At 42.9% G+C, this 18,320-nt stretch overlaps 1 protein-coding gene across 2 annotated transcripts in view; it reads left to right on the forward strand.

Moving 5' to 3' along the window:
- The window catches only part of LOC149298592 (ran-binding protein 10-like), a 92,288-nt gene that overhangs the window by 35,766 nt on the left and 38,202 nt on the right, over positions 1-18,320 (forward strand). For both annotated transcript variants that reach the window (XM_089487346.1, XM_089487347.1), the window contains exon 4: positions 891-1,058. In XM_089487346.1, the coding sequence (XP_089343472.1) occupies positions 891-1,058 (168 nt within the window). The remainder of the gene's footprint in view (positions 1-890; positions 1,059-18,320) is intronic.

Genomic DNA, 18,320 nt, shown 5'->3' on the forward strand with positions numbered 1-18,320 from the left:
CTCCTGGGCAGACAGCAGCAGCAGCGCCCCCGTGTGGTTACTCAGCCTCTTACATCCACAATTTTTTCTGGATGTAAGAGGCTGACAAAACCTAGGCGCCAGGGCAAAATTCTCTGTCGCCATGGCGACCTGGCGCCTGGGATTTGTCGAGCCCTGCTTTAAGCTGCAGGAAGTGGAATGCCTGAACCTCAGTTTGGTTTACATCAGTGTAAAGGTGTTCATACTGAGTGCTATTTTACTGGGTATGCTGGCTCTACCAGAAAGACGAGAGACCCACCAATATCTGGAGCTGCAGTTCAGTTTATAACCCATGTATAACCCCCCAAAAAACCATTTTTGACATACTTGGTATGTCAGCAGTTGTATTACTGTTGCATTTGTAGAAACTGCAAATATGCCTTTTCTTATACTAGATTAAAAGTTGCGGTTTTAATAATATGAAGCATTTGTATTTGTTTTTTCTATACAATTCACTGCATACCTCCCAATAATAAGTTGGAGGAGTATTTCGAACACTGTCATGGTTAGCTGTTCCACTCTCCTGCTTTTGTGGGGAGACCCTTTATCTCCCTGGTCCATGGAGGTGAGTAATCAATGGAGGTCTATGCTGTTTCAACACAGACCGCCAATGCAGCTGCTATGTGCCACAGGCTGCTGAATGGCCATGCCTCAGCCTCTTGCTGGACTTCCAACACAGATGGGCCTGACTTTGACACCTGAATTGTTGGGGCTATGTTACTATTATATTTTTCTAAGGCATTTAATAAATGCCATTTGAATTGCCATGCACCCTTTTATATGACTAAGCTATTCAGATAATGTTATGTAGAAAACAAGCTTGTGTTCCTTATGGACAGATAAATAAAATGATTTGTGTTTCTATTTACTAGGTTGGGATAAACATTCGTATGGCTACCATGGAGATGATGGCCATTCGTTTTGCTCTTCTGGGACAGGACAACCCTATGGACCCACATTTACCACAGGGGATGTAATCGGCTGTTGTGTCAACCTCATCAACAACACTTGTTTTTACACTAAGAATGGACATAGTCTTGGTAGGTCAGAATGCATAAACATTCTAGTACTTTCTAATTATCATCTACATTAAATGTTTTCCTGTTTGCGTTTTTGTGCATTCTCATCGAATGCCAGCAGCTTCTATGCTTTCCCCTTACATTACTTGATGCTCGATCAGGCACAGCCCATACTCGAACTACAACATCTTCCCTGTTTCATGCTTTTCTTCACCTTTGGTGTTTTCTGCTTTTCTGCTTGGTCCATAATTTTCCTTCTCATTTAGTGTAACCGCACAAGTTATATATATTAATATATAGTATGAAATTAAAAAAACAAACATTTATTTGCAAATTTTGTATTCAGAGTTACTAACTTCAATAGCGCTCAAAACTGCAATATAATCATATGTTTCTGAAAAGACGACAACAGGGTATAGCAGTAGGATCGTTTTGATATATCTTGTACATCCACTTCCCTAGCAATCTCATCCAAAGTTAACCCCTTCAATCCCAGGGGTTTTTGGTACCTCAAAGCCCAGAGCAATTTTGCCATTTTTGGGGTATGTCGGTTTAGCGATGATTTTCTCTTTTCCTGTGAATAGTGTACCCATGTAAACTATAAATTTATAATGAGAAATTTAGTAAAAACTAGCGAAGATTAGAAAAATAAACTATTTTTTTTTTTTTTACATTTTCCCTCTGAATCCTCACAAAATTAGGTAAAGTGATGGAAAATCCCCTCCAAGTTTATTAATTCAGGTGTCCTGATTTCAGAAATACCTAATTTATATAGATTTTCCAGACTTTCCCAGCACCAGGGAGCATACTATTAGGTGTACAATTTTGTATAATTTGTATGCCTATGGTTTAACTGGTTGGGGGGTTGTGAACGGGGGCAGGAGGGTTATACTGGCTAGATGTTATGCTAGGGCAATGGGAAGTAAGGTTTTTTAATCATTTATTATCTTTTTTTATATTTTTTTTTTGTAATTTTTTTTTTATTTACATTTTTTTACATTTTATTTTTTATATATTATTTTTACACAGAAATGGTTAGAGGTCCTCCTAGGGACCTCCTGAACATGCCAGTGATTTCACAATGACATCACAGCTCACATCTTTTTTTTTTTTTTTTGTATTTATATTATTTTAATGATTTATTTAATATTTAAATATTAAATTTAAATGGACTAACGGGTTTTTTTCTGCTTTTTTCTTTCAGGATGGGGGGGGGTGAGAGACATGGTTTCTCACTCCCCTCCCCGCGATCCCCCTGCACCGATCACACTGTGATCTCTATGCAGGTCCTCACAGACCTGCATAGAGATCGCAGCGTCTCTGTGCCTCATCGGAGGGCAGGATATCCCTGCAGTGATGCAACCCGGAAGGGAATGCCCGATCGCGCGTTTGCACTTTCAACTGTAACAGCTTACCGGCTTTCATTCCGGAAGCTGTTACAGGAGATCGGGCAGCAGAAAGACGGCAGGGGGGAGTCCAGGGTGTCAAACGACAGCCTGGTCTCCCGTGCAGCGGCAGGGATGTGTCCCTGACGCTGCACGAAGGGCTGGACGTACCGGGACGTCCATAGGGGTTTCTTAGTGGGCGTTTTTTGGACGTCCCGGTATGTTTATAGGGGATTGAAGGGGTTAAAAAGGTTGATATTGAGGCATTCAGCAACCCCCTCCCCCCAACTCCCTGTGATTGCTTCGGAAAGCGACCAGAAGCAACATCAGTGACAGACATGCTGCCTCTCAAAAGATGGCGATGCAGGTTTAATACAGGTACTGCATTAAACCACACAAGTCAGTGAAGCCTAGCATTAACACCTTCATACGTACTGGTACAGCCAAAAAACACATCCCAAGAAACCCCAATGGACGTACCGGTACGTCCTGCCCTTCTTGCAGAGACAGGGACACATCCGGCAGCCTGGACTCAAATCCCCCCCCCAGCATCCCTGGCTTTCTGCTGCCCGATCTGATGTAACAGCTTCCGGCACGAAAGCCATAAAACTGTTACATTTTTAAACGCCGATCAGGCATTCCCTTCCCCGTAGGTCATCGGAGGACAGGATATCCTCTGCAAGGATATCTGATCGCTCCGATGAGGCACAGACACTGTGATATCTATGCAAGTCTGTGGGGATCCAATCGATCCAATCTAATGGAACTATGCCTGAACTTAAAGAATCCCTGAAGATCAGTCTTCAGGGATTCTTTACGTCATCACGTCCGCCATCGACCTTCCACCGGAATAGTCAATGCTTTTATGTTTTATTTTTTTTTGCAAGTTAGGGCAATAAGTATAAGTAGCATATTGCTATTTTAAAACCTTCTTTTTCAAATCTGGTAATTATAACCCATGTCTCCTCAGCCAGCCCCTTAGCTGAAGGAGCATTATGGGAGATGTAGTCCTGCAGCAGCTGGAGGGCTGCAGTTTGAGAACCCCTGATTTACACCTTTGAAACAATATATGTTTGAAAACTAGACACCCCTGAGTATTTCAAATGCATATATTGTAACTCTTTCCATGCACTAATTCTGCTACCAGCCTCTGTGAAACTTTTTGGGAGTAATTTTCTTTTGTGTGTTTTTTTTTTTTCCCCCACACACATTTTACTTCATGTATAAATTTACACCTCCTGGCATATGTCACCATCAAACACCCTAATATGTGTTCAGCAATATCTCCTGAGCACAGTAATACCACCCATGCATGGGTTTGGGTTGTTTGGGGGGTAAAAAGGTCACATTTGGAAGGTGGGTGTTTTTAGAAAAATTGGAATTTTGACATGTGGTCATTCTGCCCCATGTGTTATTTGGGACATCTTTGAAGCCAGTAAAACTGACCCCATCAAATCATATATTTTTGGAAACTAGACACCCTAGGGTATTTCAAATGGCTGGTATTTTAACTCTTTCCATGCACACATTTTACCGCCAGCGTTTGTCAAAGTTGATTGCTTCCTAACTTTTCAACAGATATAGACATCCCACTTGCCTTTCCAAGTGGCCCACTGTAACCACAAATCTAATGGGAACACAGGAATCTGAGTTTTTTTTCTTTACTTTCACATATGTTTCGGATGGGTGTTTCACACTAAACTACCTGGAAGAAAGAAAACACAACAATAAATCTCCTGCTTCTCTTAAACACATAAATACCACATACAGTGTGTGTGTGTGTGTATGTATGTGTGTATATATAATATATATATATATATATATATATATATATATATATATATATATATATATATATGTATATATATATATAATCTCCAGGATGGCACATCAATGCGAGCTGTGGCAAGAAGGTTTGCTGTGTCTGTCAGCGTAGTGTCCAGAGCATGGAGGCGCTACCAGGAGACAGGCCAGTACATCAGGAGACGTGAAGGAGGCCATAGGAGGGCAACAACCCAGCAGCAGGACCGCCACCTCTGCCTTTGTGCAAGGAGGAGCGCTGCCAGAGCCCTGCAAAATGACCTCCAGCAGGCCACGAATGTGCATGTGTCCACTCAAACGGTCAGAAACAGACTCTGAGGGCCTGACGTCCACAGGTGGGGGTTGTGCTTACAGCCCAACACCGTGCAGGACGTTTGGCATTTGCCAGAGAACACCAGGATTGGCATATTTGCCACTGGTGCCCTGTGCTCTTCACAGATGAAAGCAGGTTCACACTGAGCACATGTGACAGACGTGACAGAGTCTGGAGACGCCGTGGAGAACGTTCTGCTGCCTGCAACATCCTCCAGCATGACCGGTTTGGCGGTGGGTCAGTAATGGTGTGGGGTGGCATTTCTTTGGGGGGCCGCACAGCCCTCAATGTGCTTGCCAGAGGTAGCCTGACTGCCATTAGGTACCAAGATGAGATCCTCAGACCCCTTGTGAGACCATATGCTGGTGCAGTTTACCCTGGGTTCCTCCTAATGCAAGACAATGCTAGACCTCGTGTGGCTGGGGTGTGTCAGCAGTTCCTGCAAGAGGAAGGCATTGATGCTATGGACTGGCCCGCCCGTTCCCCAGACCTGAATCCGATTGAGCACATCTGGGACATCAAGTTTCGCTCCATCCACCAACACCAAGTTGCACCACGGACTGTCCAGGAGTTGGTGGATGCTTTAGTCCAGGTCTGGGAGGACATCCCTCAGGAGACCATCCGCAACCTCATCATGCCATGCCCAGACGTTTTAGGGAGGTCATACAGGCATGTGGAGGCCACAAACACTACTGAGCCTCATTGTGACTTGTTTTAAGTACATTAGATCAAAGTTGGATCAGCCTGTAGTATGGTTTTCCATTTTTATTTTGAGTGTGACTCCATATCCAGACCTCCATGGGTTGATAAATTTGATTTCCATTGAGAATTTTTGTTTGATTTTGCTGTCGGCACATTCAACTATGTAAAGACGGAAGTATGTCATACGATTAGTTCATTCATTCAGATCTAGGATGTGTAATCTTAGTGTTCCCTTTATTATTTTGATGTGTGTGTATATATATATATGTGTATATATATATGTATATATATATATATATATATTTTTTTTTTCCATTTAAAACCTTTTATTAGGATATATAAAAAAAAAAATATATCAAACAAATGATGTATACCATATTGTGTTGGTTTTGAACCCTACATCCTCCCCATTGTTCTTTTGTAAGATAAAATTGCATTGATTAACAATCAAGTTACAAGTGTAGTGTGTAATTCTGATCTCTAACATCTCTCAACCCCCCCCCAAAAGAAAAAAAATAAACCTCAAAGAAAATCGTGGGGTTCCCACTAGGAAACCTAATATTTTGTCACTCTGTCTGTTGTCTTGTCATCAATAATATCGCCTCGGCAACAAGGGACTCTACCTTTAAGCAGTTGTGCACTGAACCAGGAAGTGGCCTCAAAGGTTTGTTTGACTTGTTGTTTAAGTGTGTCTTCCAGTGTTCTAATAAAGCATTCCCATTTAAAAAAGTTTTGTATTTTTTTTTTATTTATTGAGGTGTCCAACCACTCAATTACTGTATTTGCTCGATTATAAGATGACCCCCCCAAATCTGAATATTAATTTATGGAAAAAAGCCTTGAATATAAGACGACCCTATAGGAAAAAAGTTTTACCAGTAAATGTTAATTCATGTAAACTATGTGAACTATTTTTTTTTTTTTTTTAAATAAAAGCTATGATTGAGAAAAATATTTTGTTTTTATTTCCTTTTTTTTTTTTTTTCAACCTGCCCCCCAGTTAGGCACATCTGTCCCCAGGCTTGCCACTCTGCCCCAGAAATGCCTTATACCCCCTATATGCCACTGTGCCCCATGATATGCCTTTTAACCCTCTATATGCTACTGCCCCATGATATGCATTTTGACCCCCTATGTGCCGCTCTGCCTCCAGAATTGCCTTATATCCCTATATGCCACTCTGGCATTTAGGGGGTTAAAAGGCATATTATGGGGCAGAGTGGCATATAGGGAGGTATAAGGCATTTCTGTAGACAGAGTGCTCTATTAAATGCCTTTTAACCCCCTTAATGCCACTCTGCCTCCAGAAATGCCTTTTAACCCTCTATACGCCACTCTGCCTCCTGAAATGCCTTAACTCCCTATATGCCACTCTGCCCCATAATATGCCTTTTATATGCCAGAGTGGCATATAGGGGTATAAGGCATTTCTGGAGGCAGAGTGGCACATAGGGGGTCAAAAGGCATATCATGGGGCACAGTGGCATATAGAGGGTTAAAAGGCATATCATGGGGCACAGTGGCATATAGGGGGTATAAGGCATTTCTGGGGCAGAGTGGCAAGCCTGGGGGCAGATGTGCATAACTGGGGGGCAGGTTAGAAAACAAAAGGAAATAAAAACAAAATATTTTTCTCAATCATAGGTTTTATTAAAAAAATTGTTTACAAAGTTTACATGAATTAACATTTACTGGTAAAACTTTTTCCCTATAGGGTCGTCTTATATTCAGGCTTTTTCATTTTTTCCTAAATTAATAATCAGATTTGGGGGGTCGTCTTATAATTGGGCAAATACAGTAATACAAAAGGAGGGGGTGGCTGGGGGTAATACACATGGCAGTGGGGGGCATCAACAATAGACAAGTGTGCTTCACATTAACCAATACAAAAGTGTTAGGGGCATCAAGGGTGGGGGGGTTAGCTGGGGCTTCACAAATTAATGCTGGGGGGGCAATACACAATGGTGTGGGGGAATAAATGCACAAAGGGGGAAATACACAAGGTTGTGTTGTGAGGGGAAGACAGTAATCAATACTAAAGGGGGACCTGGCTGGGGCATCAATACACAAGGGGATTAATGACAGGGGGAGTTAATGACATAGAAACATAGAAAGTGACGGCAGGGGGGGCGTGGCCAGACGATCTCCAAGATGGACGTGCAGTTAACCTGCTCCTCCACGACGCCCTACAATTAGCACTGATAACGGCTACTTACCTCGATTTTCCGCACACCATTCGATAGCTGAGACGCCCGGCATGACTGGGGGCTCTCGCAAGCTGCCGAAGAGGAAGACACCAGCGGCCGAAGTTCCCACGCTTCCCATGATGGCGCCGTCGGGCCCAACCAACGACGACGCCTCGGTATCCTGTACCAAGAGTGATGTGGAGGAACTTAAAGATTTGGTCTTATCGGTCAAGAAAGACCTGATGGATCACATGTACGCTGAATTACGCCAACTGACGCGCGACATCACAGATATTGGTTCCTGCACAGACGTTCTGGAGCGCACCCATACTGACTTACGACGTGGCCAGCACTTGCTGGAAACAGAGGTGGCTGCTGTTCGCCATGAAATCGACACGCTGCAGGATGCCCAAGAAGACCTGGAGAACTTCCATATTCGGGGTGTCCCGGAGACGTACCAAGATACCGATGAGGTGTTGGGCCGGATTCTCCAACAGCTCCTACCTGATGTACCGTGGACAGAATCCACAGAGTGTTGCGGCCTAAACCTAAAACAGCTGACAACCCCAGGGACATTATTGTCAAACTTCGAGACTACGCACTCAAGGAGGACATCATGAAGGCGGCTAGATCCGTACAGTTGCGCCTTGATAATTTCGAGCTTCAACTTTATGCGGACTTATCGACCAGAACGCTCCAACGGCGCAAAGCTCTCCATCCTGTAACGGCTCACCTATGCACCCACAATATGCCATATAGATGGAGATTCCCTTTCGCACAACAGGTCCTCAAGGAGGGTACCAGCTACATTCTCAAGACCCCATCGGAGGTCGCAGAGTTCCTTCACTCATTGGGTCTTCCCCCCTTAACATCGAGCCGCAAAAGAAGCTGTATAGACCGCGGACCCAACACACCTGGCGACTGGACGCGCAGCCCCGTAGGCTGTGATCTCTCACGGCTCCGTGGAACATCGACCTTCGAGATGGCAGCTCTTGATCGTTCCCATTATCCTGCTGGCCCGTTCATCCCGAGTACGACCACTCTGACCACCTGGCTGCAGTACATTACACTCCTGGTACCCACTCGCCCTTCAACCGACCTCGTCGCAGACGCGTTCTCCTGCCTGACCATCGCTCCGGCATTTCGACCACCTCGAGGAGACCCATAGCATTCTAGGACTCTCCGCTATTTAGGTATCCTTTGGGGTATTCGGGGGTCATAGACTTCCGCGGACTCCGTCCACTGCGCTGTAGTGGGAAGGCCCTAAAGTGTTGCTGCTATATGTACCAGGCTACATCAGGGTGGCTTTGATATTGGGGCCCGCTCCGGTTTAATATAGTTTGTTTTTTTTTCGGGATATCGCGTTATTATTATTATTTTTTTTATTTAACGGCATTTGTTCGGCGTACCAAGTTCGTTAAAGTACACACACTTGTCTTCCTCTGGCACACACCTGTACTTCGTTGCCTAGAGGTAGAGTCATGTTATACAGGGCCGCGGAGGCCATTGAGGTAGAGCTTGCCGCTAGTTCCCCTTTAAGACTGATGCTGGTCTTCACACAGTCTGGCGCTATGACTCTTCTACCGCCAATACATCAGCGAAGGGGTTTGATAGCCAGGTTGATCCGTTGCATACAGCCTAGCACATTACATATTTCGAAACATCTCAAAGACTTAGCAACGACATCAGCCTTAGTTGACGTGTGGCGCCTCCTCAACCCGCGGACGTTGGATTATACTTTTTTTTTCTCATCCCCTCCAATCCTACTCGAGAATAGACTACCTGTTCGTGGCCCAGCATCAGGCTAATATTGTCTGTTCCTCGAAGATTCACCCTATTATTTTGTCTGACCATGGAGCTGTTGAGTGTGTCTATCGTCTCTGTGCCTGGCATCCGGGCCCCAAGCAATGGAGACTGGACGAGTTTCTACTTACAGATCCGTCGGTGCTGGGGGAAATCTCAGGCGACCTAGATGAATTTTTTTTCGTTTAATGAAACCCCTGACATGGACCCGCTTTTGATTTGGCAGACGCATAAAGCTTATATTAGAGGCTCCTTCATACGTATAAGGGCCCGCCGCAAAAATCTGCGCCAAGAGGCAATAACATCCCTCACCAGTAAAGTGAGCGCTTTGGAAGCGGCGCACAAGACCTCCCTGGATGCTGCTCCACTACGCGAACTGATCCAATTGAAAGGGGAACTGAACCTTCTCAGTAAGGATGTTCTGTACTCGCTGAATGCCACTAAACAGAGATTCTTTGAAAAGGCCAATAAACCCGACGATGCTGGCTAGGAGACTGCGCTCCCAGAGAAAGACACAAAATAAGATTATTGACTCGAATAACAAAAGCTGGTTCCACCCACGCGATGTAGCAAATCAATTTGCGTCTTATTACCAAAGCCTCTACGATGGCAAAAAGGCACCACTTACAGCTCAGGACCCGACTCACCTCCATGCTTTTTTAGACTCGGTGTCCCTGCCCCAGCTTTCGACGTCCCAGATGGAGCGACTTGGAGAACCCTTCAGTGAAGATGAGCTTCGTGACGCAATTGCCTCTCTCAAGGCTTCCAAAGCCCCAGGGCCTGATGGCCTTCCAGGCTCTTATTATAAGAAATTCCAACATCAGTTACTGCCTCGTCTGCTTTCAGTGTTCAATATATTCCTCACAGGGGTACCTCCGACACGAGAAATGCAAATGGCCAAAATTATCGTCATCCACAAGGAGGGAAAGGACCCCGCTAGCTGCAGTAGTTATCGCCCCATATCCCTCATCAACACGAATATCAAGTTGTTAGCGACCCGCCTGGGGGCTGTCCTGCCTTCCTTGGTGCATCCGGATCAAGTGGGATTTGTTCCCAATAGAGAGGCCCCAGACAATATTCGCCGCACGGTCGATCTGATTGAAGCCGCCAAGCTCACAAACCAAGAATCCCTGTTGTTGGCTTTAGACGCCGAGAAAGCCTTCGACAGGGTCGACTGGATGTACATGTGGGAGGTATTGCGGAGATTTAATGAAGGCTTCCTGAGGAGTGTCCGTACGCTCTATGACCAACCGTCAGCCAAAATTGCCCTGATGGGCTGTGAATCTTCTTCCATCGACATCAGGAACGGTACCCGTCAGGGGTGCCCTCTATCCCCGCTCCTGTTCGCACTCTGCATTGAACCCCTGGCAGCGGCCATTCGACAACACTCAGATATTACTGGGATTGTGATCCGGGACACTCCGTACAAATTAAGCCTTTTTGCTGACGACGTTTTGCTTACACTTACTAACCCTGTGGTGTCCCTACCCAATCTGTACAGCACCCTTCGAGAGTTTTCACGGATCTCCGGCTATAAAATTAATGAAACCAAGTGTGAGGCGCTGAATGTCAACTGGAAGGATCCGATCCGATCGTCTATTGCGGCTTCTTTTAAATTTACATGGCAACCATCCAGGTTGAAGTATCTGGGTATTTACCTCACCAATGACTTTCACTCACTCTACAGGACTAATTATCCTCCGCTCCTCACAGCCCTACGAAAGGAACTCAAACGCTGGTCCCAATACCCTATCTCGTGGCTGGGACGAATTTATGCTATAAAAATGAATCTCCTGCCCCGTCTCCTCTACCTTTTCTGTGCCCTTCCATCACCAGTTAGGCGGGACAAGATTGACTCTTTTCAAGCATCTGTTTTCCGCTACATATGGGGATCAAAGAGAGCGAGGATCAACAGACCCTCCGTGTATAAATCAAAACACTCTGGAGGATTGGCGGTTCCCAACTTTTACCTGTATTACCTGGCGGCTAGGATATTCCAACTGGAAGCCTGGTCCCTTCCACCAGGTACTCTCCCCTGGATTGACATAGAAAGGGGATTTATACCTTGCTCTGACCTTCATGTGGTGCCCTGGCTGGATCCTCTGGTACCCCCGGAGGCTCCCACTTTACCTGCGATAACCACTACTCTCACCATCTGGCTCAAATGGAGACGTAAGCTATCCCTCATGGGCGCCATCTCCCAGCTGACGCCTTTGTTGCACAACCCCCTCTTCCAGGACGGTGTGCATGTGTCCAAATTCAAGTGGTGGCGGGATGCGGACCTGGCCAGACTCGGAGCATTGGCCAAGGGGAATAAGGTCCTCTAATTTCAAGAACTCCAGGAGACTAAACATGCCCCCGATTCGGAATTGTTTCGCTACCTTCAGCTGCGGCATTTTGCTCAATCACTGCTTCGTGCCGGGGATCTCTCGGCCCTTACGACCTTTGAACAGCGCTTTTTACTTCACAAGCGACTCCGAGGTTCTATATCGTTGCGCTATGCTCACTTTGTGTCAGTGCTCTATCCCCAACCGCCGGCCTACAGATCTCTATGGCACAGGGAACTCCAGGAGGAAATCCCCGATTAAGCGTGGGACGAGGCCACAGAGCACATCCACAAATTCACCGCCAACACGATTATCCGTGAAAGATCTTATAAAGCTGTAGCCCACTGATATCTGTCGCATATGAGACTTTCGCGCATGACTCAGGAGGGCGCCCGCAGTTGCTTCAGAAATTGTGGAGAACCTGGTACTTACCTCCACGCCTGGTGGATGTGTGAACATCTTCGCCTGATCTGGTCCTCCTGTTTTGACATGTTATCACAAGCTCTCGGCGTTGTCATTACGCCATCCCCTGAGCTAGCCTTGTTATTCATGGACACAACGGACTCCTTGTTCCCCACCGCTTCTCGCCTTATCCACCGCGTATGTGCGGCGGTCAAACAAGCAATTCCCCGACACTGGAAGGGCTCTCCCCCCACTCAGAGAGAAATTAACACTAACATCTGGCATATTTTCACTATGGAGAAAATGACAGCTACCCTACGAGATGAAGTGCCAAAGTTTGAGGCGATCTGGGATCCTTGGATATCTACCTTTATGGAACCTGATGGAGTCCACTCCGCTCTGCGCCTCTAGGCGACTGGAGACATACCCTTTTTCTTTTTCTTTTTTTTTTTTCGTTCTTATTTCTTTCCCTCTCTTCTCTTCTTTTTCCCATCCCCTCCTTTCTTACCCTCTCACCTTCTTCATCTCTCCCCCCTCCCTCAGGAATAGTCTTTTGACGTTTCTGTATAAAACTAGAAAATCGCTTTGTTGTCACGACACTATATACTTGGTCGTTCACATATTACTGTGGTTGGTCCTTACTGGTCCATTTCTGTGCCTCCGACATACCACGCCATAATCAACATTTGCTGTCATGTGCATTCTCTATATGTCTCTGACTCTGTGCGTTGAATGTACTAGTGCATTACATGTATGTTTCTGACTATATGCGCCGGATATACTTGCTCAATGACCATGCGACTATTGATTTTTCTTTCATTTATTTCTGCTTTGTGACCATTGCTAATAAAAAGATTTTAAACAAAAAAAGTGTAATGAAGAATACTGCATAATGAAAAATAAAGGAAAACTGGAGATTTAAAAAAAATAAGTGACGGCAGATAAGAACCAGTAGGCCCATCCAGTCTGCCCAACCTCTGAGTACTTTCCTTTAGTACTTGCCCTTATCCTATATCTAGCTTGGCCTTATGCCTATCCCATGCTTGCTTAAATGACTTTACTGTATTAACATCTATCACTTCTGCTGGAAGGCTATTCCATGCGTCCACTACCCTTTCCGTAAAGTAATATTTTCTGATGTTACCATTAAACCTTTGCCCCTCTAGTTTATGGTTGTGTCCTCTTGTTGTGGTAGTATTTCTCCTTTTAAATAAACTATCTTTCTTTACCTTGTTGATTCCCTTTAAGTATTTAAATGTTTCTATCCCGTCCCATGTCCCGTCTTTTTTCCAGGCTATATAGGTTAAGATCCTTTAACCTGTCCTGGTAAGGTTTATCTTGTAATCCATAAACCATTTTAGTAGCTCTTCTCTGCACTTTCTCCAACATTTCTATATCCTTCTGGAGATACGGTCTCCAGTACTGTATACAATACTCCAAGTGAGGTCTCACCAGTGATCTGTACAACGGCATGAGCACTTCCCTCTTTCTACTGCTAATACCTCTTGCTATACAACCAAGCATTCTGCTAGCATTACCTGCTGCTCTACTGCATTGTCTGCCTACCTTTAAATCCTCAGAAATAATTACCCCTAAATCCCTTTCCTCACACGTTGAGGTTAGGACAGTATCAAATATTCTATACTCTGCCCTTGGGTTTTTATGCCCCAGATGCATTACTTTGCATTTATCTACATTAAATGCCAATTGCCACAGCTCTGACCATTTTTCCAGTTTACCTAGATCGTTTGCCATTTGTCTTCTTCCCCCAGGAACATCAACCCTGTTGCAAATTTTTGTGTCGTCAGCAAATAAACATACCTTTCCATCAAGACCATCTGCAATATCACTAATAAAAATATTAAAGAGAATGGGTCCAAGTACAGATCCCTGAGGTATCCCACTGGTAACAAGACCTTGTTCTGAATATACGCCATTGACTACAACCCTCTGTTGTCTGTCACTCAGCCACTCCTTAATCCATTCAACAACATTGGGATCTAAACCCAGAGATTGCAGTTTATTTATAAGTCTTCTATGTGGGACAGTGTCAAAGGCTTTACTGAAATCCAGATACGCAATGTCTACTGCACCACCTTGATCAATCACTTTAGTCACCCAATCAAAAAAATCAATAAGATTTGTTTGGCATGATCTTCCTGAGGAAAACCCATGTTGTGACAAAGCAGTGTAGAACATACATGTTTTATGCTTCAGTGTGGCAGAGGCTATCCTGGTGTGTGTATGTCTGAGTGTTGGTGTGCACGTACAGTGCACTGTAGTAAAAAATTGATTTATTTAATGTTTACTTATCCAGAGATAAAACGCCCTCCTGAATTTGTAGTCACTTCAGAGGACAAAACTTTCTAGGTCCAGAAATCAGTGAGAGGAAAAGTAAAGGTATTGTGTTATTTACTCTTATTTTAATCTGCATATTTTATTATCACAAAGGATTAATCGCAGACACTTGAATGGTGGTTGGGATATTCAGAGTGAAACCCAATTTAGTTTTAAGGACCAATTTCATTATTCCCTTTGGTTTCACAGTCCTTCCCCTTACGAGAGGACCTTTTACATAAACACACTGACAGACCACTGTGCACCATGAACTGTGTGCATTTAAAAAAAATAAAAATTAATAATGTATCTGGGCTAAGGTATTCTTTGGATGATGCAGTGCTAGAACAGTTGTGGTGGTATTAATAGCCGAAAGTTTCTTACAAGAATATCGTGAAGAATAATGTGATCACTGTTTTTTTCCACTGAATAAAATGGAGCTTTTTCATCTAAAAATGTTTGCAGTAGCAAATGTTTTGATTTCATTTATTAGGGCCTTTTAACACGTTTGCTTTCTGGCATTTTAATACAAATAATGTGATACAAAGATTGTTTTATAGTTATTTGTATGGCAAATAGTGTGACTCGGGTATGTATTAGGGGTGCGTGTGAGTATAAGAGCTCGGCCGCGAGATAAACTATATGGGGCTGATCTCCAAATGTTTCCAGGGCTGCTTTTCATTCCCAGTCCGGCCCTGGATATAACATTGTTGTGAAACAAGGATGTAGATGGGTCTCCAGATATATCCATTGTTCCAGGATATATTTCCTAGCTACTGCCAGGATTATGCATATTAAGGTCACATAACATATTCCCTCAGTGGGTATAATGCCATGAATGTCTTCCTCCAGTGTTTGGTAGTTTCTAATGTGTAACTGTTTTCAAGAAACATTGAATAGATACTCAATACATTTGTATTGGAGGGCAGGTCCAAAAATTATGGAACAGATCAACAATCATATGTTTTATACTTTGGGCAAGAATCAGTAGACTTACTTTATTTAAAACTATGTGGGGAGAGATAGGCTTGGGGTACAATTCTAAATTACATTTTAATATACGAGCTAGAATGTCCCAATCTACAGGTAGCCAATGTACTTTTGAGCAAGTTCTCTCTGAGTGTTCAAGAAGTGCTCACAACACACCCACGCATATGGGCTTGAGAAATTTGTTTGCATTAATCTAAAAACTAATTTTGTATGATGTATGAATCGTGGATAATGAGTGTTGGGAGTAGTGTGTGTGAGAGGGCAATGGAGGGGCTGAGGTGTCTGTATAATTCAAGTATGAGATCCAGTCCGCCGCATACTGGTATAGAACCACTACATTATAATCCCTAATTGTGGGTAGATTCAATACTAACCTCTGTTTGCCCTCTCGGAGATTAATAGCTGCAGTTTAAAATCTCTTATTATTCCAAATACAATTTCAAAACATCGTAGACAACCTCTTAAAAAAATAAATAAAAAAAAAAGGGATTCTGATTCCCAGGTATCAGATGGATTTGGCACTCCATTGTATACCTAGGTTAGGCATATTAGACGGCCATCTGAGTGGGTTTAAACCCTGGATATCCCTGGATGAATTGATCAATTGTAATAGTGGATCCGGTGTTAAATTAAATAACAATGGCAAAAGTGGCCTCGCTCCTTGTCTTTCTAATTGGAGTAGAATCTAATCCATTGGTGGCTCAAACCTTCTTCGGCCGGGATGAGTTGCTGATCTGGCTGTCTGTAATGAAGTGTTGAGGATGTCATGAAGTCCAGGCCTCAGGATTTCACGATGGAAAGTCCTTCTTCCAATGATGTGGTGGCGTTTCTGTACATGAAAAGGCGAATAGGATATCTTCAACGATAAGGAATTTGGTGAGAGCGGAGGAGCTCTGTGACGGGAGCAAATGTTCGTCTTTGTTGAAGCGTGAGCTGTGAAGGATCTGTTAATGTTCTGAAAACGTATTGGCATGTCAGGTTTGCGTCTTGCGTATATATGTAACGGGATCTTCTCCAAGGAGAAATATGAAAAGTTATCGGACAAACTTAGGTAATGCCTCCTGGACAGTTTCCTCAGGTATGCCCCTGAGATGGATATTGTTTCGACGAGAACCATCCTCTAGGTAATTCTGATAGTGTATTAATCGGATCATCTGCCATTGCATTGTAAGCTACGGTGAACTCCTCCATCCTATGATCTAATTGGTCTGGAAATATAGTTATGTTCCACGGCCCTGCAAGATTTTCTGTTGTCAGGAAAAGATTCTTACGATTATTTCTCTCTGAAAACTGAACAATATTTTCAAGAGAACCTGAAAGGCGATATCAGCCTAGGCAACGTCTGGGGTGCCTATAAATGTGTCATGCGAGGCCTTTTAATTAAAAAATTATATTAGAAATAATAAGACTTTTCCTAATGGTATGTTGGAGGCATCGATTCTTCCTATTTTAAAACCCGGGAAAGAGGCCTCAAATATGGCTAATTATAGGCCTATATCTTTAATTAATGTAGACGCAAACATATACTCGGATATTTTGGCCGAAAGATTAAAAATTATTAGTCCATATTTAATCCATAAAGATCAAACTGGGTTTATCAAGGGTAGACAATCGAATGATAACACGCGGAAAATAATTGATCTCGTGGAATATGTATCTTCATATAAAATCTCTACTGTGTGTCTGGCCCTGGACGCTGAAAAAAGTCAATTGGACCTTCCTTGAAGAGTCATTGCGATGCTTTGGGTTAGGTGAAGGATTCATAGACTCTATAATGTCCTTTATATACAACTCCGACTGCTAAAGTATCAGGCCAAGGATTTAATTCTGCTTGGTTCAGTATTAATAATGGTACCAGACAGGGCTGCCCCTTGGCACCTCTTCTTTACGTTCTAACTATAGAATCTTTTGCGTCTAGGGTCAGAAACAATGTGGATATTAAGGGAATTAAGATAGGGGACATAGAAAATAAAATCGGCCTATATACAGAGGACGTTCTGATTTCTTTATACGATCCTGAGCTGTCCTTAAAAGCGTTGCTCGAAGAAATTTCAGAGTTCAGTAAACTATCAAATTATAAGCTTAATATGAAAGTTTCAAGCAGCGATTATAGGCATTAATGACTCTACAAGAATGAAATTGGAAGTTGAATATGATTTCACATGGGAAAAGAGTAAGATTGATTATTTGGGCATTATTATACCTTTAGAGATATCTAATATTATTAAAATTATAACAAATGAAAAATTGAATTTCTAAAACAAATTGCAGCCTGGAAGGGATTATTTGTGTCCTGTTTAGGTAGAATAAATATTATTAGATCTTATATTATTCCTAAATGGCTCTACATGCTTAGAATGATACCGATTAGTCTTCCAAAATATTGGATACAATTATTTCAAAAAAATATTGAAAACTTTATCTGGGCAAACAAAAAACCTAGAATTTCTAGGAAAATTTTATACGCAAACAAAAAAAAAAGGGAGGCTTAAATGTACCCTCCCTGGAAAGATATGCACAGGCTAGTTTGCTCTTACATATCTTAAAAATCCAATACACTCACAGCCTTGAATGCTTACTATGGCTGCATCAAGATAGATTTCACAGAATATTTAAATCTCTCCCAATTACTCTTAAAAGCTCATTTGAATATTGGTATTCTCTTAAATCGCAAATAGGCCTGCGTAATAAAATTATTCCCTCTGCTCCATTAGAAATATTACAAACAAATATTTCTCAGTTGAATCTTCGGAAGTGGTGTAATCTCAGAAATAACAGAATTAGAGGTATTAATTGGAAATAATATGAAATGCTTTACCCAAATTTATGAGGACTTTAATCTTAATAATATTGAATTACTAGATTTTGCTAATTACATGACGTAAAGTCATGATTTATAAAGACACGGAGGCGAGTATTATGCATAACTCTTTCTTTAATTCCCTCAACAGCAAGAAGGAAAAAACATTTTTTTTTTTTTCAAACAAATCACAACACACTGCTCAGTAAACACTCCT

Source organism: Sceloporus occidentalis, unplaced genomic scaffold, assembly GCF_023333645.1.
Source record: "Sceloporus occidentalis isolate IW3139 unplaced genomic scaffold, rSceOcc1.0.p SCAF_32, whole genome shotgun sequence".
Classification (NCBI taxonomy): domain Eukaryota; kingdom Metazoa; phylum Chordata; class Lepidosauria; order Squamata; family Phrynosomatidae; genus Sceloporus; species Sceloporus occidentalis.